General features: G+C 37.8%; 1 protein-coding gene across 4 annotated transcripts in view; it reads left to right on the forward strand.

Annotated features, from left to right (window-relative positions):
• Positions 1-17003, forward strand: part of LOC107597993 (semaphorin-6D-like) — a 186490-nt gene extending 169487 nt beyond the window's left edge. For 3 of the 4 annotated variants that reach the window (XM_016289221.1, XM_016289222.1, XM_016289223.1), the window contains 2 exons: positions 2192-2344; positions 15215-17003. In XM_016289221.1, the coding sequence (XP_016144707.1) occupies positions 2192-2344; positions 15215-16494 (1433 nt within the window). In that variant the 3' untranslated portion in view covers positions 16495-17003. The remainder of the gene's footprint in view (positions 1-2191; positions 2345-15214) is intronic. The other variant, XM_016289224.1, reaches the window with a different exon arrangement.
• Positions 17004-23136: the final 6133 nt, after the last annotated feature.

A 23136-nucleotide genomic window follows, 5' to 3' on the forward strand; every position in this document is an offset into this window, starting at 1 on the left:
TTTTTTTTTTCTTCACATTGTGTAGCTGATCTCTTGGTGTGAATATTACATCGTCTTTTTTTTTTTATCCGACAGTTTGCCTTTCACGCACACATGCATAAATCTTCAATCTGTCCCGTTCTGACCTCTGAGCAGCTCTTACAACAGCTCACAGAGAGGCGATAATTTCCCAGATCAATAGAGTCTGTTACACAAATGACCCGCAGTGAGTCTGCAGGCTGCAGATCTGGACAGCAGACAGAAATGTCCTGCAGAGCTGTGGGCTGTATCAGAGAGCTCTGAGCAAGAGCTTTGGAGAATCAACTGAAAATCATGATCTGACAAATTCATTTTCTCACCGAGTGGATGTGTGACGGTATGTCTGTGTGTGTGTGTGTGTGTGTGTGTGAGTGAGAGAGAGAGAGAGAAACAGAGGGTGTGTATATTGTAATAGACGGTGCATGTGTATAAAAGATAGTGAGCATAAGAGAGAGTGAGCATATGTGTGTGTTTTGGAAGGAGAGAGGAAGCACATGAAAGAGGGAGGGAAAGTGTGCATGCGTTAAAGAGAGAAATAAGGGTTTGTTTTTCTTTTTTGCGAACTGTGTTTTATTTCAGACTCTCTCTCTCTCTCTCTCTCTCTCTCTCTCTCTCTCTGTGGATCATATGAAATATCCGGTATATTTCTCAAAATCCTTGAATTACCATCAGGATTAGTCACATGAGGTTATTAGCACAGATGAGTTTTAGTAAATAACAACATTTCCCAAGTCACCTGCTTTGTTCAGTGCCACTGTTTTCTGAGCTGATTATGGTACTAAAATATTTCTAAGTCCATCAGCCAGTTAGAGAGAAATGAATAGAAACTTGATAAAGGAAGAATATATTCACAAAGAAATAATAGATTCATGAAGGAAGAAAAGAATAGATGAAGGAAAGAAGGAAGAAAGAACAGATTGATAAAGGAAAATAGATTCATGAAGGTAGAAAGAATAAGTTATTGATGAAAGAAAATAGATTCACAAAGAAAATTAGATTCATGAAGAAAGAAAATGAAGAAAAATTGATTCATGAAGGTAAAGAGAATACATTAATGAAGAAAGAATAGATTCACAAAGAAAGAACAGATTCACAGAGAAAGAATAGATTTAAAAAATAGTTTCATGAAGAAAGAGTAAATTCATGAAGGTAGAAAGATTAGATTAAGGAAGAAATGAAGAATTAGGGAAGAAAGGAAGTAAGGAAGAATAGATTAATGAAGAAAGGAAGAAAGACTGGATTTATAAAGGAAGAGTAGATTCGTGAAGGTAGAAAATAGATTCAAGAAGGAAGAAATTAAGAATAGGGAAGTAAGGAAAATAAACATACTTTCTTCTGTGGGAATGCAAAAGGCGACTTTTTTGTTTTGTTTGTCATCCACTCAATCAGTGGAGTCCAATGTTGTTTTCAGTGTTAATTTAGTTGTATTAATATTCTATTATATTATTTATTAGAATTACCTTTTTTTTACATTTTCAGTTTTCATTTTAGTTTCATGTGCTTTTGTCATTTTTATTAGTTTTTTATTTCTTAAATTACTAAAAATTAAATTTAAAAAAATTTAAGTAATTTGACTTCGATTTAAACATTTAATTCAGTTTAAACTTGTTTTAGTATTGAAGTGTTTTCATCTAATATTTATATTTTATTTTATTTCAGCTTTTTTTAAATTAATAAAAATTATACTTGATAGTTTGTTTTATTTAACAATAACAACATTTGTTGTTTTGGTCCCCATCGACTGTCATTATATGGACAACAGTTCTTCAAAATATCTTCTTTAAACCCCAAACTGAAAATTGTCCTAATTTTGTTATTACTCCCATGTTACTCCAAACATGTATGATTTTCATTCTGCTGTGGAACATAAAAGAAAATATTTTTAAGAATGTCTTGGAAGTCAGTGAGGTCCAAAACAATCACGGTGGACCCCACAGACAAAAAATGTTGTCTTATTTTGTGTTTAACAGAAGAAAGAAAATCATCAAGGTTATTAATGACATGAGAATGATGACAAAATTTTCATTTTTGGATGAACTATCCCTTTATTGATATTTTACACAATGGAAAAATGTTGAACCCTCTTATTAAATGCATGTTTTCCTGATTTAAAATGCATTTTATGGATATTTCTCATGCGTAACTCTGTTGCCCCCTTCCAATACAACCACAGGAAAGACCTCACCCACAAGCGCCAGCATAACCAATCAGGGACCAGCTCTGCCTAAAGTCAAGGGTGTCTCTGAGACAGGTACCCGCCCCGAGGAGGGGAGGCGGGGAGGGCAGGGTTCTCCTGACTTGAAGCCAGGCAGTGTGGAGATGGAGGGTAAGGGGGTGGGGAGAGGCCCTTGACCCATTGTCTGTCTTCTAGCTTCCTTTCATCCCAAGTTGAAACTTTTCTAGCGCTGTATTGGATTCTGCTGCATGGCCCCACAGCTGCAAACAACACAAATACACTCACAAAGAAACAAAAATAAAAGAATCCCAAAGAATCAAAGTAAAGTGCACACTCATACACACCAACTTGGAGAGGCAAACAAATTCTCTTTCTTAAAAAAACCCTTTGAGTCAGGCAATCTGCGAATCTGTGTTCATCTCATTCGACCTTCCCTGTTGTTCCTGCTAGACAAACAAAACGAACAAATTGTCTGCAGCCACTCATGTGTCCCTGGCTGAAGTTCGCTAGAATCCAGCAAAATGATCATAAATCCTGCAACTACCGCTATGATCATCCGCTCAGCCTGTAATGAGAAGCACCAGCAGTCGATAAATAAGCAGCGACTACAGGCCCACGGGCAGACGCCGCCTGATAGAAATTTCCAGCGTGCAGTCTATTCAGACTCTCGGTCAAGAGCAGTCGCATGCTCGTGCAATCAAACGACCCAGAGACAGGAGAGGTTCGGCGGTTTAGTCCCAACGTACCTTATATCTCCCTCTCTTCACCTCTCTACTCATCTCTCGATTTCAATATCCCTGTTGTTGAGAGGTAATGTGTTAATACACACGGAGTATTGTGAACCTCAGAGGGCTGATGGTTTTTCACACCCTGCCTTTATGTGGCATTATTTATTCTAGCTGATGAAATTAAAATTATACAACAGCTGCTTCCAGTTAAAGCAACAGTTCCTTATCTGTTTTCGGCATTTCAGACCAGAGTATGTAAAGATGCTGAGTTGGATAGTTGTCACAGTTTTAGTCTTTCAATAAAAATATCCTTTAAGTTTATTTAATATTTTGTACTAAAATATTTGTTTGGTGAAAAAAATAAAGTAAAATTATTATTCAAATATTCTGTATATTAATTTAAACGTATTTGCATGTAGCAAACATTTAAAAAATAATATTCATTATTTTATAATTAAAAATAATATAAATTATTTTATGATTGCACCATTAGAATTATGTCTTTATTAGGGCTGTGAATCTTTGGGTAGACAGCGAATCGATTCGATTCATGATTGATAGGTTTTCGATTCGAGAACGATTTTTGCAAATTAGGTAGAGAATGGTAGAAAATATACTGTATGTTTTCTGTACTGTACTGCATCATTCATAAATTGTATTTATTGTGTTTATTTTCTTATCGTTTCAGTTCATTCTGCTTTTTATTCAGCTTAGTTGCAGATATAGCCTGGCGCGTCTTAAGTTCTGTGAGCGCGAGATCACTTCTCTTTCAATGCGAAAACTTCTTTCTCATTTTCATAAAATAAAATGCTATAGTATTTAACTTTTCCTCTCCATCGGCGAATGATGGTCCTGAAAGAAAACGCGCCCAATATCTGTTTGCTACAGCAACGAACGCTGCTTTCATGCATCTGATTATCTCAGATAAACCTTGCACTCTTATTTCAAGGTTGTTGTTAATGCTGTGGTTATTTTGCTTTGGACACTTACAATTTTACTCCGTCCATGCAATAAATGTGCAGCCTTCGACTGCTCCGGTAATGTCGTCGGTATGACCGAGAGCCATTGGAAAAACTACAGAAAAATAAAACTACTTCACTTTAGCATTACTGGCCACGAGTAGGCTACTAAGGAGTGATCACACATCAGCTGCTCAAAAAATGTGTCAGTGAGACGAACTGAGCGCTAGCGCAATCCTATGACAGTCACAGGCGGTAAATAGTGGAGCGTGAGAAGGAGAGATGCGAGGGCACGAACACTGTTCAAGGGCTCCATTAATGCGTGCTTGTAGTAATGTAATGTGTATATATTTTGAAAGCATTGAATCGCTATAGAAATCGCGATTCATTCGATTCTTAGCATTTTAAATCGATTACTGTCCGAAATCGACGATTCACGATTCAAAAATCCATGTTCAAGATCGATGCATATGCATCGTCAGGGTTTGTAATCGATGCATCAAGAAAACGAGTGAATCATTACACCCCTAGTCTTTATGCTTTATTCATTGTCAGTGTCTCAAGCATGTTTTAACAGAAAGAGCATATTCACAATGTGACTTGCAGTACAAATTCTTCACATGCTATTTTGTCATTTTGTGCAGATGTAAGCTGTAATATTGTCTCCTTTATATTTTTGTAAACGGTATCTTTTATTTAAAATATATTCATTGTATATTAATAATCTTTGTGATATTTTTGTCATCTTCATTATGAAAAAGAAAATTCAGTAATTTCGTTGACCAAATTAAATAATTAATTATAATAATAATTAAAATAATATTAGCTGTGAGTTCAAATGTAATTTGCTAATGATTCAGTCTTTACCTTTATTCACAGTCTGCGTCATCACGGTTTATTTTAGTGCACAGAGTCAAGCAATCCATTCCATTCCTACAGCTTTAGGTAGTGTTGACTTAAGCATGCGTGGTTGAATTCTTTGGGTAGACAGCGAATCGATTCGATTCATGATTGATAGGTTTTCGATTCGAGAACGATTTTTGCAAATTAGGTAGAGAATGGTAGAAAATATACTGTATGTTTTCTGTACTGTACTGCATCATTCATAAATTGTATTTATTGTGTTTATTTTCTTATCGTTTCAGTTCATTCTGCTTTTTATTCAGCTTAGTTGCAGATATAGCCTGGCGCGTCTTAAGTTCTGTGAGCGCGAGATCACTTCTCTTTCAATGCGAAAACTTCTTTCTCATTTTCATAAAATAAAATGCTATAGTATTTAACTTTTCCTCTCCATCGGCGAATGATGGTCCTGAAAGAAAACGCGCCCAATATCTGTTTGCTACAGCAACGAACGCTGCTTTCATGCATCTGATTATCTCAGATAAACCTTGCACTCTTATTTCAAGGTTGTTGTTAATGCTGTGGTTATTTTGCTTTGGACACTTACAATTTTACTCCGTCCATGCAATAAATGTGCAGCCTTCGACTGCTCCGGTAATGTCGTCGGTATGACCGAGAGCCATTGGAAAAACTACAGAAAAATAAAACTACTTCACTTTAGCATTACTGGCCACGAGTAGGCTACTAAGGAGTGATCACACATCAGCTGCTCAAAAAATGTGTCAGTGAGACGAACTGAGCGCTAGCGCAATCCTATGACAGTCACAGGCGGTAAATAGTGGAGCGTGAGAAGGAGAGATGCGAGGGCACGAACACTGTTCAAGGGCTCCATTAATGCGTGCTTGTAGTAATGTAATGTGTATATATTTTGAAAGCATTGAATCGCTATAGAAATCGCGATTCATTCGATTCTTAGCATTTTAAATCGATTACTGTCCGAAATCGACGATTCACGATTCAAAAATCCATGTTCAAGATCGATGCATATGCATCGTCAGGGTTTGTAATCGATGCATCAAGAAAACGAGTGAATCATTACACCCCTAGTCTTTATGCTTTATTCATTGTCAGTGTCTCAAGCATGTTTTAACAGAAAGAGCATATTCACAATGTGACTTGCAGTACAAATTCTTCACATGCTATTTTGTCATTTTGTGCAGATGTAAGCTGTAATATTGTCTCCTTTATATTTTTGTAAACGGTATCTTTTATTTAAAATATATTCATTGTATATTAATAATCTTTGTGATATTTTTGTCATCTTCATTATGAAAAAGAAAATTCAGTAATTTCGTTGACCAAATTAAATAATTAATTATAATAATAATTAAAATAATATTAGCTGTGAGTTCAAATGTAATTTGCTAATGATTCAGTCTTTACCTTTATTCACAGTCTGCGTCATCACGGTTTATTTTAGTGCACAGGGTCAGAGTCAAGCAATCCATTCCATTCCTACAGCTTTAGGTAGTGTTGACTTAAGCATGCGTGGTTGAATCTCTCTCCCTCTATATTTATATATATATATATATAAAAGGAAAGCGATAATGATGTCTGCCGAAACTAAACCTCTATTTGTTCTGAGTTGGCGGCTGCCAAGTCCATGCCGCTCGTTAATGTTATTTTAAACGCACCTTCTCGCAGGTCATTCACACACTCAAATAAGTGCTATGATGGCAGGAACTCTGGCCCCCTGATAATTTGCATGAGAGCTGGAGGACGGACTGCCATGAGGGGGTGGGCGGATTCTGAAACTCATTAAAACACAGTCAAAGATGAACTGACAATGAACTCCGGGCTGAAGATGCATTCAGTCCTGCAGAGAGGTTATTAATACCATGGCAGGGGGAGAAAGAAAGAGAGTGCCTGAGGTTTAGGTAGTCGGCGATGGATGGAAACATGTTGAAATTGGGTAGAAGACATTGAGGCTTCCACATCAAGGAAGTGGAAAGATAATAGAAAAAGACGGAGTGAGAAATCTGCTGATTTTGAATCCAGTCACACCCAAACGAGAAAATCCACTCTGCAAAGGCAGGTGTGGTAACTGCTTTAATCGACTTTATATGAGCTCTGCTCCCAAAAAGAGCAAAATGACGTCCTTCTCATTAAATTGTTTCACTTGTAAATGTCACAGTCAGCCTTCCGCCCATGTAGCCAGAGCCAGGTAATAATGTCCATCACCACAGGTCACAAAAAATAGATCCCGTTTTCCCCCAAAAAAGTATCTTTATATCAACCCAGCACCAATGTTCCCTCTAAGCTGCACGCAGAAGAAATAATGTGCTGCACACACGCATAAATGAGTTGGGAAAGCCATTTGCAAAAGCAAATTACTTGCAATGCTCAGGTAAACCGATATAGAGTTAGAACCGGTGAATGCGGTTTACAGGTTTCATAGAAAGAGAATGATGTGCGCCAAATGAGTCACTGTAGAAACCAAATATTTTAATGGTTGCGGACGAAATAGCTCAAATCGAGAGCCAACGCCAATGACATGTGAAATAAAATGTCATGTATTAAAGAAGAGTGGCTTGATTAAGTGCTGGAAATAGCGGATGATGAGCACAGAACGGTAACAAATCTCAGATTTGTTAACAAATCTCTTTTTTTTATATTGAACTTACAGATCTCCGTTTAAATGCTTCAGTTTGTTTTGATATTATATTATGTTAGGCCTATATTATAAACCTAATAAATAATTGACCTTGTTTTTTAATGGAGTCTCTTGTGCTCATCAAGGATGTGTTTATTTAATCGAAAATACAGAAAAAAACTGTTAATATTAATACATTTAATATATATTATATATAAATAAATTTCACAATATTATTTTGTGAAGTAATATTCAGTATTTTTATAAAAATAGATACAGCCTTTTTTTTCTTTTTTTTTTTTTTTTTTTTTTGTCTCAAATAGTTCATAATTTTCTTTTAAGGATTAGAGATACTTGAGCAACTCAGGCTTCCGAGTGAGGCTGTAGCGAGTTTCCCGCATGCTTGTTTGCTTCTCTAGGGTCATAAGATCTCGAACTTGACCAGCCGCTGGCTTCCATTGAGTTTTCACATTTGTTTCCCTATCTGCTTGTGTGGTGTGTCAAAAAGTATGTGTGAACCTGCTGCATGAATCTAACGCCATCTCTCGATTGAAAGCACGTTTTCAGTTTGCTTAAGAGAAGAGTCGCTCTCTTATCAGATACCTGCTTTATTCGGCTTTGAATGCATGATGCATCGTATTATGCATGATGTTTTGAAATGTTATATTCTGTAACATGTGTTGACTTTTGTGGATTCTAAAGGTCTTTTCACATGATTCACATCAACCTTATCCAATGAATTGAAATCTGCAGGGTTACCCCTGGTACTGTCTCGCAGTGTAACTTGTTCACTGCTGGCCTCTTGAAGCACATTACTGGACAGTTTGCATGAGGCATCATTGCATGAATGGTATTGTCACAAAAATTACTTATACAGCAACCTCAAAGGAATGTGGCATTTAGAGGAAAAAAGCATTACTTTTTATTTTATTATATTATTTAAAATTTATTTTATATTATTTATACATTTATTTAAAGTATATAAAACGTATATGATATAAAATGCCTTTTTTAAATGATAACAAAATAATAGTAACACCAAATCAAAACAATTGCTTGGACTTTTTAGTTTTAAGCTCAAATGCATGTTAGCCTGTTCATTTGCTAACAATATATGGTTTAAATATTTAATAAACCATATATAATAAACCATATAATAATGTTTGTCTTGCTAGAAATCTCTCCTCCATGACTGTATCCACATTGTTTTCACATGAAGGTAAAAAACGGCGCATGCGCTTCTGTTGAGATCAAGCCCTGATGCCAATTATGTGAAAAGGACTTAATTGATAGATATATATATATATCATTAATATATTTTATGAAGGATGCTAATGTATAAAAGTGTTAATAATACTATTTCCATGTAAATTCCTGTCAAATCATTTAGTCAAATCTATATTTATGATAGACAGACATAAATACAGACATTTATTTGATAGATTCTGCAGAAGATTTTATGAAGTCATTTTTCTGGCAGGATTTAGGGGACAAGAGCGCTGAGCTGAAAATGCAAATCTATTCAGACAGAATATTTTCTCATTTCCTGCATTCACGGATTTCAGACGTGCTCAATTATTTACTTCTGTTTGCTGTTCTGTGTACCTGCTCATATTGTCAAATATATTCCACCATGAGGTAAAGTAATACTCATCCGTGTTTAATTTTCCAGTGGATTTTGCACTTCTGTGTTGAGATTAGATTGTCAGTCACCTTTTGCCTGAATTAATTTGCTCCCATTTTTGGCATTTACTTGGATTGAACTAGATACAAAAGGGCTTGATTTCAACTTCTCATGGCCCTCAATAAAGCTGTCTGGAAAGTTCTACAGACAATGCAAAATTGTTCAGCAGTGAATTTGTAAAAGCCTTTCAGCTGAGACCCAACAGACATTCATTTCTAGTTCTGAAGGCTGATTTTTTTTTCCCATATTCTTGATGGTATACAAATTCAAGTTGAAGCTTTTTAAAATTTAAAATGTTTAATGCCCTGAACTACACAACTAGTTCTACTACTAAAGATCCCGTTGTTTTGAAAAAGTAATATCAGTTGCTTGAGCAAAAGCAAAAAAAAAAAACATCTGCGTGATTAGAAGAACTGCACTCTTCCCAATCTTTGGGATTTCGGTATGTCCTGCTTATTCCACATGCAGCCCGGGAAAAATTATTTATGGCAGCTTTGCTGCTTTCACATCAGCGCAAAAACACTAGAGGTAATTGGGTAATCAAGAAGAGAGACTATTGAATGCCCTGAAAAACCATGAGCCTAACACAACTAACATCTCCCAAAAACACCAAGTGAGTGATGGCCAGGATATACAGTACTTAACATCTACACTACTAAAAGGTTGCAAAAGAGGATTTTCATTGCAATGCCATAGATGAACCATTTTGGGTTCCCCTAAGAACCTTTCAGTGAACCATTTTTTCTTAGTGTTATGAACAATTTAAATAATTTAAATGTCCATTTCCTTTATAAATGTGCGATGGAAAGGATCTTCAAGGAACCATAGATTCCAAAGAAGAACCTTTAACAGTGTAGTCTCCTTACAGATGGGATTATACCTCCACCTCTTAATGAAAGCGAAATGAAAACAGAGAACCTTAAGACCTGCATAGATATAGTCTCCCAGGAAAAGGCTGTTTTCTTCTCACCTTTGTTCTGAGATAAAGAGCATAAACTGAACAACAATAGCCCTTGAAGCTCTGTGACTCCTAGTATCCTACTATCACCAAATGGGCCTGATCTATTCAGTGATATCAAATTTATGGTGCATAAAAAGTTCCATTCCCAAGCCTTTCACAGGCAATCAGCCACACACAGAGAGCGAGAGAAAAGGATAGACACCAACAAAGCATTTGAAGAAACAAGGGTTTGTGTGTGAACGTGTTAAAGGGATAGTTCACCCAAACATTCAAATTCTTTCGTTGTTTACCTGTATAAATTTGTTGGACAAAACATTCTTCAAGATACCTTTTATGTTCCGCAGAAAAATGTCATATAGGTTTGGAGCAACATAAGGGTGAATAAATGATGACAGAATTCTCATATTTGGGGTGAAGTATCCCTTTATGGAGTACAAAAATATATATATATTTCTCATGATTTTACCATTAGCCCACAGCAGTGCATTTAATGATGTTATACTCATAGGTGATATTTCACACTTGTTGAGCTTCACTAATAATAAAATTCTGCCATCCTAATGACTTTTGATAAAAGTCCAATCTAATAGTAAATTATATATAAATTTGCCATTAAAAATCCCTTTGGCCAGCTAGTTTCTCCATATTTTACAGATAAACAATAGCCTGACTGAGATTACGTGTGTTCTGAACATGGAGACTTATGCTGCTGCTCTTGCAAAGGTTCAAACAGTTTCAGCTGAGGCCAAAACAGCAGCAGTTTTAATGTCATTATTATATTCAGGTGCATCTCAATAAATTAGAATGTCGTGGAAAAGTTCATTTATTTCAGTAATTCAACTCAAATTGTGAAACTCGTGTATTAAATAAATTCAATGCACAGACTGAAGTAGTTTAAGTCTTTGGTTCTTTTAATTGTGATGATTTTGGCTCACATTTAACAAAAACCCACCAATTCACTATCTCAACAAATTAGAATATGGTGACATGCCAATCAGCTAATCAACTCAAAACACCTGCAAAGGTTTCCTGAGCCTTCAAAATGGTCTCTCAGTTTGGTTCAGTAGGCTACACAATCATGGGGAAGACTGCTGATCTGACAGTTGTCCAGAAGACAACCATTGACACCCTTCACAAGGAGGGGAAGCCACAAACATTGATTGCCAAAGAAGCTGGCTGTTCGGTCTAACATACACATACACACACACACACATACAGTTGGTATAGGAAAGGGTTAGAGTTTAACTCAGCATAGAAAGAGGCATAAAGAATGGATTTTATGGAACACTTTGCATGTATATTCAACAGATCAAAGCCTTCAGGGATACGTCAGATTCTGAGTTCAAACACACCTTGTAGAAAGGTGTAACTGATACTTAATGCATCAATTAAATCGACTAAGTTTGATACTTGCACGTCTGTATGAACAAAGATTCCTGATGCGATCTTACGGCCCCAAGATCTTGCTGAAGTTGGTTGATGAGAAAGAGCTAGTTTGAGTCAGAATCACTTGATGAATGAAAAGGACTAGGCCGGAGCCTGGCACGAGCTTTGGTATCCTGGAGCGTTTCTCACATCTTCATCTTAGCATCTCACTGAACCACCGACTGGGTGGGTCACATGGTGTGTCAGCTTTTAAGGTCAGAGAAGATCCCCGCCTCTCAAGATGGGCTTATCCAATGAGAAAAGCCGGAATCCCAAGTGGGCGTTTTGAGATCCTGTGGAGTTTATGGCTCTTTGTGTGGAAACATGGTACTTTAGTATCTGAAACTTTGGTACTGAAATACTAAAGGTTCTCAGGGCACTAATATATTGCCTACGTACCAACAAATAATATACATTCTTGTTTAGATCATCAGAAGGCGAATTCATAGATACTAAACAAGCTATATGTAAGGTTATCTGAATGAGTGGTTTATCGTAAGCACGAATAAAAATAGTCTATAATACAACAGATTAATACAAAACAGCAATAATACACACAATGGCCTGAAGAAAATGTGTGTTCATTCAAAGAAAAGGTTTTCCTATGAATTAATTAGTAGAACAGTCCATTTCTCCTGTGCATTTGTATCCCTTTGTTTCTGGAGAAAGCAGAATGAGAGCCGGCTCGCATTCCACAAGGTTGTAAATGTATCGGGTTACCATGAAACCAGGGTCTTGTTCGGCGTCCTGGGGTGTTACAAAGTATTTGTGAAATCTAGCTAACAAAATATATATTGTGTGTTGGAGTGTTCCAGACGCTACATGGTGATAACCAAATTTTACACCATTTCTGTAATCTTAAATGAACATGTTATCTTTGGCAGCCCTATAGTATTTACACGCTTATTTTTTAGCAGAGCTTTGAGAGATTGCTCACAGGTCTGCTTTCAATTAAACACACTTTTTTTGCCCTCCAGCTTTTTATGGATGTCTCCAGCACTTCTTTCTCCCACTCTCCAGTTCTTTGCGAAGGAGTTACTAGAGTTTTGACAGAGGCCTACACAATCTCTCACACAGCCGAAAGGAAGATTGAAAGACTTAGTTTTCACCACTGAAAATCTGTCACTCATTTCTCCCCACCACTTCTCTCTATCAACCTCTTTTCTTCTCACCCACTCTCTTACTCAGTACCATTCATTTTTTTTCTCTCCTCTCCTTTCTCAATAAATCTGTCATTCTCCTTTTTTTACTGTAGTCATCTTCTTCAGTTCTCTCTATCCCTTTTCTCTCCTCTTCATGCTCATTCTCTCTTTCTTTGAGTCATTGAGGAGTTATTGGATTTTTGACAGAGGCCTATACAATCCCTTGCACAGCCAGGAGAAAGTGAAAGCACCTCCCTCTCCTCTCTTCCCCACCCACTCTCATACTTTCAGTACTACCATGTTCATTTTCATTCTTTAGTATTATTAATATTATTAACTATATTTTTTGTACTTTTACTATATACTTTGTAATTTTTAAATATATACTTTTGTTTTTTTGTTTTATTTTCTTTCATTTGTTCATAATTTGTGTTTTTATTTCTCTAATGTCGTTTTTTTTTTTTCTGATGATCATCTTGTTTGCATGGCCCTGAAAATAACTGACCCAGTTACAAAGCCAACTAGATATGTTTAAAGTTCATTTATTTTCAGTTTGTGTGTCAGTGAAAACTCTACTAAAACTCTAACTATTGTTAGCTTGAATAAACTGCATTGTTATAAAGTGTTAGCATGCATTCAGCCTTGTATTTTATTTTGGTACTGATAAATTAATATTAAGATTTGATATCTAATTTGTGCGTTAAAAAATTACCTTTGGAAATATTTGTCTTTGTGTTTGTACTAGTGTACTGTACAAAAAAATGAAAGAGGACTGCAAACCTGTTGTGACACTAAACGTGTGTGCTTGTGAGTCACCCATCACGTAGCATATGCCTGCCCTCAGTGCTTCCCAGGGGCCAAATACAGTTTATAGACCAGCAGAAAGCAGACGAATGAGTCAGAGAAAGATAAAGGTTCCTTCTATTATTCATAACATAACATAACATCTTCCTGTAAATTTGCACGCTAGTCTGTTATAGCTTACAAGAAAATGAGGCAAACTCTGACAGGTCTATTAGAAGTTTTATTCAGTTGTATGTAAACATTAAACATGTCAGTCATGATGCCTCAGAAACTCCATCTTATTAAAACAACAACAACAAAACTGTTACATGCTTCCAATAACTATTCTGTGAGACCAGGAGAAGTATGCGCACTAGGCTACTCTTTTAGAAGTTATCTTCGCTATAACACATTCTGGTTTGCATCTATAAACCGTTAAGTAGAAAAAATTTTACAGGAGAGAATTGAGTTGGCGGGAAGCTTTCCTCCTGCTGTAGCTAGCTTAGCACAGTTGCTGTCCTGCTAATGTGTTTGTATTGATGCCTGAAGGAAGATTATCCTTGTTTTTCTCACATAGAGTTATTATGCATTCATAGTTGTATTTTTGCTTGCAGCAGCTAGAAAAAGCACAATATAGCGCCTCTCTCTCGCTCTCTCCCTAACTCGATAACTCGTTAACGGTGGTCCACCCACACTGTTCTTACACTGTGTTGGGTTTGCCATTGCTGTTCGCTGACGTGAGCATCAGTAAGACTTCGTTGGCCTTGCCAAAAGGAACTAAAGCAACTAATAACATCTTACTTGTAGCATCTATCTTTAGTTTTGCGCATGCAGTCTGCAACAAATGTTGCCCTAGCTTTGATTAGCAAGTTACAATTAGCAAGCAGCGTTTATTTAGCGTTTTTTAATCTAGCTTTACTAGCTTTCTTAGTTATCTAGCTTTTCTATATTTACTATTTGTTCATTTTAATCTTCATATCCATCTGTGCATATGTTTTGCTTTCTTTCACCTCTCTTCACTTTCATGGCTGTGATGTGTATAAAAAGATTAGTTGCGTTTACAAAACTAGGACAAGTCATTTGAAATGTGCTGCCTAAATTTTCAGTTTTGATAAGTAATACATCAACACTGTAAAGGAATCTGTGCTCATCAAGTGATTTCAAAGGGTCTGATGTTGTATTCAAATTAATCAAGACATAATATTTCAGTTCTTAGCTGACACTTTTTAATACCTTTTTGTAAAATACTCTCAATGTAAAATGGAGACCTCTTAACAGCAGATTTTTCCATTTACTGGCTCTCTTAGGAACAGAAAAATGAGAAAAACAAGGAAAGGCTGACTGCGCAGATGGCAGTGGGAGTTACTAATTATCTGAGCGTGCACATGTTACTGAAATCACCTCTACCCTCAGCTCATTAAGATCGTAAGGTGGTCTGTGCATTTATTTTAGTTTGCAGTCACTGAAAACATCTCCATATCATTTTCGCACCACCTTAACGCCATGTGCAGCTCAATGTAAAACAGCACAATCAGCTGTGAGTCAAGCACATAGCACTGCTGCTCTTGAGACTGTGGCTAATGAGAGAACCACTTTAGCTCCCTACAAGACAATTAGCAATTGTTCTTGAGGCTCTAGAGTTATTTGATGTTGAACCAATGAGCATTTGCAGATTGATTCAGAACAGCCCGCTCAGCCAGCGCTCTGCTTTGTTTGTCAGCAGTTTCTAAAATGCATAGAAGTCTACTAAGAACTCTGCAGACTCACACTGATAAAAGCTAACCTAACTGGCACCTCACTGTGTCTTTACAGTGCACTCATCTTGCTCTCTTCCCCTCTCTGCAGGAGTGCGTCGACCCCCGGAGGTAGATAAGTCCAACCACAGTGTTCACTACACTCTGCTCATTGCGTGTGTCCTGGTGGCATTTGTCCTGGGAGCTTTCCTCTCCGGATTCCTAGTTTCCTGTTACTGCAACCACAACGTGAACAAGACCAAAAGGCTGTCGAAAGATCTAGAAGCACCAATCCCGCATGCTCTGTCCTTGCGCAGCCTGGCCAAACTAAATGGCTTGCTGGAGAGCCAAAACAAGGACGAGAAGCTGGAGGTATCCTCCCCCAAACTCTATAACTCTTTCTTTGTGAATGGAAAAGAGCAGGCGCATCGCAGGAATGGCCATCATGCTGCCATGACAGAACTCATTCACCCACATCATCACCACTCCACAGAGCTCTCTGGCCTTCCGACGCCTGATTCGACACCAGAGCTCCCAATCAAGAGTATGAAGGCCTTCAAGAACCAATGGGAGAAGAATCAAAACTGCAATAATGCTAAAGAACCCAAGTCCCATAACATGGGAGCATCTCGGCCAACCACTGGGATGCAGCATCAGATTTTCCCCTTCTCCCAAGGACTGACCAACGGACAAGTACTAGGTAGCTCAGCACACATGGAGGAACGCAAAGTCTACAATGCAGAGCGTGTGGCAAGCCAGCCGTATCACTGCTACCCGCACAAGATTGTGGATGTCACCTCACTTGATGAGCTTCTGAAACACATCCACGAAATTAATGTGGCTACGGGCAAGAGTCCCACTGTCCTCACCTCGTCCATGTCAGCCAACGCTGGTCAGATGGCGTTCGCAAACCGTGTACAGCCGCAGATCCCAGAAACAGAGTCTGCGCCGTACTATAGTTCCTCCACTCTTCCTCGGGACAGTCTTACTCGCCGCATGGATGTCCCACCAGAGATTCCTCATCATCATCATCAATCCACTCTGGAGAGAGTGTCCCGTCACCAGTCTCAACGCCACTCTTTGATTACCACTCCCAAGATGCCCAGTGGGGGCGTAGTGCCACGGCAGCACAGCTTCAACCAACGTAGCGCCCATCAGCCCCTGCTGCTCTCCCGAATGAACTCTAACGGCAGCAGTTCGGGTTGCGATGTATGGCACCCACTCATCCCTAACGGATACCTAACTCGCCAGCATAGCTACAGTGAGCAGTTGGAAGTCCACCGTGGAGCTATTGTCCGTCGGACAGCCTCACTCAAGCCCGACGTCCCACCCAAACCGCTGTTCATCCCTGCTAGCTCGCCTGTCAACCAGGCAGGGAAGTTCAACTACTGAACGACAGAGAAGAAAAGCCTGTGGTTTTTCGTAAAAGGCTACTCGACCTCTCAGAATTGATTGTGGTCTAGAATAGTTAAAAGATTGGACAAAAAAAAAGTTGCCTTTATGAGGGAACAAAAAAATCCTCTGGAGATTGGCTGCCAGTGTTGTCGATTTTACATTTGAACTATGACCTGTTTTTCTCTGTTTCATTAATATATTTGTACCATATTGGTATTGTTCAGCTATTGGCCATTAGGAGAAGAGAAGTTACAGGAGTCCACCTAGATTTAGGCTGCCACAGTGATAAGTGTGTGGCTTTACGGTGTTATTTTAGACTGTACGGACAGGTGTCGCATATTCAAAACTCTGGACCTGAACTTTTATCCGAACAAGTGTACACACCTTGTTTGATATTCTGATCTTTCTTGCGTTGGCTTAACTATTCTGTTGATGTAGAGTTGATGAACTGTGCTGATCCCAATTAGAAATGTGTATATATGCATGCGTGTGTGCGTGTGCGCGTATGTGTGTGTGTGTGTGTGTATATATATATATATAAAAATATATATGTATGTGTGTGTACATATACATACTAGGGGTGTAACGGTTCACAAAATTCACGGTTCAGTTCGATACGACACGGTGTCATGGTTCGGTACATTTTTGATTGGGGGGGGGGGGGGTAATTGGTTACGTCGCAATGTTGGAAATATTTCTGTTTTAAACCATGAAGGCGAGCCAATGGATATCACACAAGCACGCGTTTGCACACATGCAAATTTGCGCAAGAGTTATGCTGGTGAACGTTATTGTGGGGCAAATTAATTGTAATTTTAATTTAATAATAAAAGTAACTTCATAATAATAATAATAATAATAGGCCTAATAAAAATAAGAATGCAGGAGGCCTACATTAATTGGAAATGCCAAATCCTCTTAATATTGCCAATAATTGATGTTTTTGACAATATCTCTGGCTATCGTCGATAAGATCATCGTCTTTCGACGCAACCCAACAAGGGGAGATTATCGCGGGGCAGACAGCACTTTGCCTGTTATGTCGTTTGGGCAGCCTTGTTGAGCGCGGGGACACTGAGAACATTATATTTCACACACTTTAAGATCTTTCATTTTCCAAATGTATGCTAATAGGATTAATCCAACGAATCGTTCGGTTTGTGATGCGTACCGAACCGAAAGCCTCGTACCGAATAGTTCAATACGAATATGCGTATCGTTACACCCCTAATACATACCCAGTGTATGTATCTAGATTACTGAAATGGTTTAGCCCCCTCAACAAGTTCCTTTGCCTTATTTTGAAAGCAGATTTGCTGTTGAAATGCCCACACAACCTGAAATGATCTCTGTAAAATCCATAAGCAATAATCTCCACCCCATCCTGTCCACTCTAGTGTAATGCAGTTACAACAACTCAAACTCAATAAAGTTCCAATTCAGATGATTAAATATGGCTAGAGATACAGTTACATCTGAATGCTCTGGCCCAAGTGAGGTGAATCAGGCTTAGTGTTATGAAGGAGATGCATGTATATACCTAAGAGGAATGTATTATTTCTCTATACGCTGCAGAATCAGTGTGAGGTACTCCAGTATTTACCCTCTGTCTCCTCTGTTAAAATCTTTTAATCAGTGAAAGTGAATCCAAATTTAATCTCTTAGAGCAGAATCATCGAACACTGTGTCCTAACCAGGCGTGTTAAACCAAAAAAATCTCTTCTGTGTAAATCTTACATTTTTGTGTTAAACCATCCCTGACCACTTTCTGTGTTCTATTAAATATTGTCCCACCCACACTGATTGGTCTAAACTTCTGCTCCATAAACATCAAATACCTGCTGATTGGCTCTGAATGTGTCGTGCCATGGAGCAGTTTGACACACTGAAACTGGACGCACCTGGATAGGACACGGCGTAAGAGTCCAGAACAAAACGATTTCTGACTTTCGTTATTCCTATATTATGATCAAATGTATCGATATTAACACTAAAACTGTTTTGTGTAAATAGATGAACAATAACTAGCCAAATTTTAATTGTTTGTGTAAATTTGTGCCTTATTTAATATGATGTGTTAAAGGGGGGTGGCGGCAGAGTGGGAGAGGGGACATATGAAAAGGGCAGAGAGGCCGTCATTTATCTTTTTATTTTTAATATTTGTAATTTTTTTAAGCTTGGTTGTCTGTATGTCATAACTGTTGTAGATATGTTTCTAGATACTTTTGATATCCCGAGGCTGTGTGTCGCTTTTGCGTTTGGAACAACTTCTACATAGTTTTCTCTCCAAAGAGTCTGTCTGTCTGTCTATCGTTCTATCTATCTATCATTCTGTCTATCATTTTATCTATCGTTCTGTCTATCGTTCTAATGTTCTATCATTCTTTCTATCTACCTATCACTTGGTATGCTATCTATTGTTCTATGTATTTCTCTTTCTCTTTCTATCTATCAGTCATTCTATCGATCGTTCTATCTATCTCTCATTCTTACTATCACTCTGTCTATCCTGTCTTGTTCTATGTCTTTCTCTTTTGTTTTCTTTTTTTTTTTTGCTTGCTTTCATGTTGAACTCAGTCCTCACTGACAGGTTTGTTCTGAGATATATGAAGTAAGATACGAGAACTTCTAAACTGCAGCGTATCTTCAGATCTTATGTTTAATGGCGAGAGCAAGACTTCTTAGGCTTTGCACTCTGTTTGGAGGAGAGACTTGTGTGCGTGTGTGTGTGTGTGTGTGTGTGCGCACTTCACGAGGAGACCATATCAGTTGGCTGTAGTTCAAACACATACCTCCCTTTACTTCTTCCCAGTACTTCAGTCTGGCAGAGTAACTCAGAACAGTTCCTCTGCTCAAAGTCATCATCTTCTTCTTCAGTCTGTCTTAAGAGTCTATGATGTGTCGGCTTTTGCATAAATTTTTGGTGCTGGTCTGAGATAGTTTTTATCATGTACACTTGAATGAACCTTTCAATTTGTCTGCGTGTAACGGTGTGCTCTGTTGCCCCTCAAAACCAAATGCAATGTCACATTTTAATAGACTGCTACCACATCATATGCATCCCAGGTGGAAAATGGACTGAGGGTTGAATCCCTGCACCATACTCGACGGAAATCTGGAGCGAGTAGACTGAGTGGAAAGAGACTGGTGTAGTTTCTTTGAATTTCTATAGATATTATGATGGAAAGGGAACTGCGTGTGTCTGTTTTATCTGCTTTAACCATTGAGGTTTCTGTTATTGCACAGTGTAAATACAATCCTGGAGTTTCCCAGGATTCAGTGCTCTGTTATGATTACTATTGGGCAAAGCCCTATGGATTCTCCACCTCTGCTTTTATGGAATACTGTTGTATTTTCCTTATTACAGAAATAAATGAGAGATCATAACATGCATTTTTTTTACTGATTGTGTCGTTTGATAATTTTACAAAGTTTACATGCGTTTCTCTTTATTTGACACTTTTCAGATGGCTTGTAATGCATGTTTTGCAGGGGAAAAAAATAGTTGGTTGTAGTCAAGGTCTCCCGGCTCTCATGATGAAAAAATACAGCTGATTCTGATGTTGTTGGCCAACAGCAGCTGCACTACAAGGATGCAATGGATGATGTTTACCGTACCGCTCAAGAGCCAAAAATGACTTAATAGCCAATTAGTTCCTTTGGGCCCTAGAATTGACGGTGAATATATATTAAAAGTGACGTCAGTGCCTCTGTAGTAAAATTTGGAGTGCATGGAATTTATGCTTTTAACTATGGTTACAAGTTTACAGCACAGTTCTACAATACAATTAGTGGATAAGATTAAAGATGCATATGTTTCACACATGAAAATTCTCCAATGGTAAACAAGATGTGCTTAACATTTTACTGCATGTCTGAGTCTGTGCACTTCAAGATTTTCCCATTTCACTACTGCTTTCTCAGTACTGTCTTCCATGAATAGAGACAAGCTCCACACAGAAAGAAAATAAAGAGCCATGATCTTGATCCATGAGACGGTGCACCTTGTTTAAACATTGCCTGTTGGTTTTCTGTTCTTCAAAAGATTCAATTCTTCTGCCCTCCCTGTTCAAAAGGCCTGCTGGCTACAGATCTGAGGACGTTCTGAAGATGAACGGCACATAACTTACTGGCTTTCACTGTAAATCTGTGTTGTTATTTGCTCTATTGTTGTGGCTTCTTTGTCTTCTCATTGATTCAGCTCCACAGCGCCACATATTGGTAACATTAGTTTTATCTTTGCTTTAAATCATTCTTGTCATTCGGTAAAAGATTAATGAAAGCTCACCGGAATCGTTGTTTTCACTGAGCTTCTTCAGGTCCAAATGCAACTGCTTATAACCATCCAGCCAATGTAAGCAAGGCAGAACATGTTCAGCTTAGTTACTTGTTTCCCAAGAAAACAGCCCTTATGGGCACTCAACATCTCGCACCAGACTTTATTTATCCACAGATTTATGTTGTATTAGGTAATTTTGCAACAAGTTATCATTTTCTATCCTACTGCTCTATGTGGTGCTCATGTCCCCTCTTTCTATCCATAAAGACTCTGGTGCAGATAAGTGGCTCTGGATTCAGCGGACACAATAACTGCAGGTTGTCTGACAGGTGGAGCCGAACAGTCTCAGTTATTACCCACAGTTCTTAGTTCAGTACTCATCAGGTGTCATCAAGAGGAGCTACCTGATATCACCCCCATGAGAATCATCACTTTCACACCAGAGTACACCTTCACGTCTCCTGGTTCTTGCTCCATCATTTTCTTTAGCTCTCTCTTGCTTTCACTAGTTGGCAGTGTTTCTCTAGCTGGTTGTCAGAGCTCTGAGAGCCAGAGGGCATCAGAGAGATGTATTCTGGGAGATGGAATGAACGTTTTTCATCTTAAAACTGTCAAGAGCAGTCCAACCTTTCTGTAGATAAAATTGCATGCATTTTGTTTTTCGATATATAGAATTTCATCATCGCAGGTGGAGAACAGCTATGGTATAGTCTGTTCATTGGATCCAAAGGAAAAGGGGGCCCTGTGAATTTTAGCGATGACCCTGAACCTGCTCAACATCTGCTGTTCACTCAACCCAGAAAGGTTTTTGTGAAAATGTTATGGTGGTTTGTAGTGATATATTTGGCTGCTAGAGTTTGTTTGTCAGAGTATGGTCTTTTTTTTTCTTCTTCACAATAACACAGCTGAAAGGATGTATACAGAACAGTGCATGACAATAGACACTGCTGACATTGCGACATGTAACTCTGCTGACTACATATGTTTGTGTGTGTCTGCATGTGTGTGTGTACTCATAGACTTTTTTTGTATGAAATGGGGCTCTATTTAGCTGTTGATGTATAACATTATTTTGCTCCTTTATGGAGTGCTGAGGCTTTTCTGATTTTGATCACTGTTTCCGAAATTAAATTTTCCAATATGTGCCAGGTGTATTGTTTATTGTTGGGCTTTTTTATAACCGTATATAAAATCAGATGTGTCATATGAATTAATTTATTAACATAATTTTTCAATCCGAATAATTGGATTGAGAATTTATTACCTCTTACCCATAAACTTAAATCAACATCAACAGATATTTTATGTGCCCAGAACAGAAAAGAACTTGAATATAAAAAAAACATTGAAAATAAAAACAAAATCAGTTATTCGTTACCCTTTTTTAACTTTTCTCTTACCTTATTACTTCATTTCTGACCTTGGTATCTTAATTTAAGGCATCACCAGTAAATCACTGCTATGATCAGAATCATTCTCCTTTGCTTTCGTGTCTCTTTTGTAAAGTTTTTATTTTCCTTTCTCTTTTTCTGTATGCTCTCTTTTGCTGTTGTCTTTTTCTCGTATCTGTGAGATCATCTTGAAGGATTTAGCTGATAGTCATGGTTATGATATCGCTGCCGTGTTTGGCATAATATACGATGCTGCACTCCTTCATTTGCATTATTTTTATTACAAAGAGATGGATGCTTCAGATATTAAAAAATGCCTCCCATTTATTGTTTGTTATTATTGTTTTCCACTGAGAATGTGGGTTGTATCATTCATTTTGATACATAGTGTTTACTGTAAATGAAGAATGTTAAAAATACTCCTTGGGCTTTATTAAACTGAACTTGCTATTTTAGTGAATTGCTGAAGTCTTCTACATAGACTGGTGTCAGATATTAATATTTGTTTCCACAGACTGAGCTGTAGCCTAGTTGAAAATATATGTTCACCTTCAGTTATAAGTGGTTATAAATGTATATATTAACTACAACAGTGTACAACATTGAATATACAGTACTGAATCACTCAACCGATTTGTTCAAAAGTTGTTCAGGAACGTAACAGTATATGTAAACTGGTCATTAAAGGGGTCATATGATGCGATTTCAAGTTTTCCTTTGTCTTTGGAGTGTTACAAGCTGATTGTCGAACTATACCGTGGACTTTGGGGGAGCCCACTTGTTTTTCTTTTTATAACGGGGGGGTGTTGAGGGGGTGTTCGTGCACTTGCGTGTGCCTCAAAAGAGGGCTTTCAATGACTTACAAAGATACATAACAGCTACAAGTGTATGCACTACTTGCTTTATGCAAGCACTATATAGGATAAATCACTATACAGGATTTACCCTATTATACTTTATCGACACGAA

This window comes from Sinocyclocheilus grahami, unplaced genomic scaffold, assembly GCF_001515645.1.
Source record: "Sinocyclocheilus grahami isolate Dianchi unplaced genomic scaffold, SAMN03320097.WGS_v1.1 scaffold242.1, whole genome shotgun sequence".
NCBI lineage: Eukaryota > Metazoa > Chordata > Actinopteri > Cypriniformes > Cyprinidae > Sinocyclocheilus > Sinocyclocheilus grahami.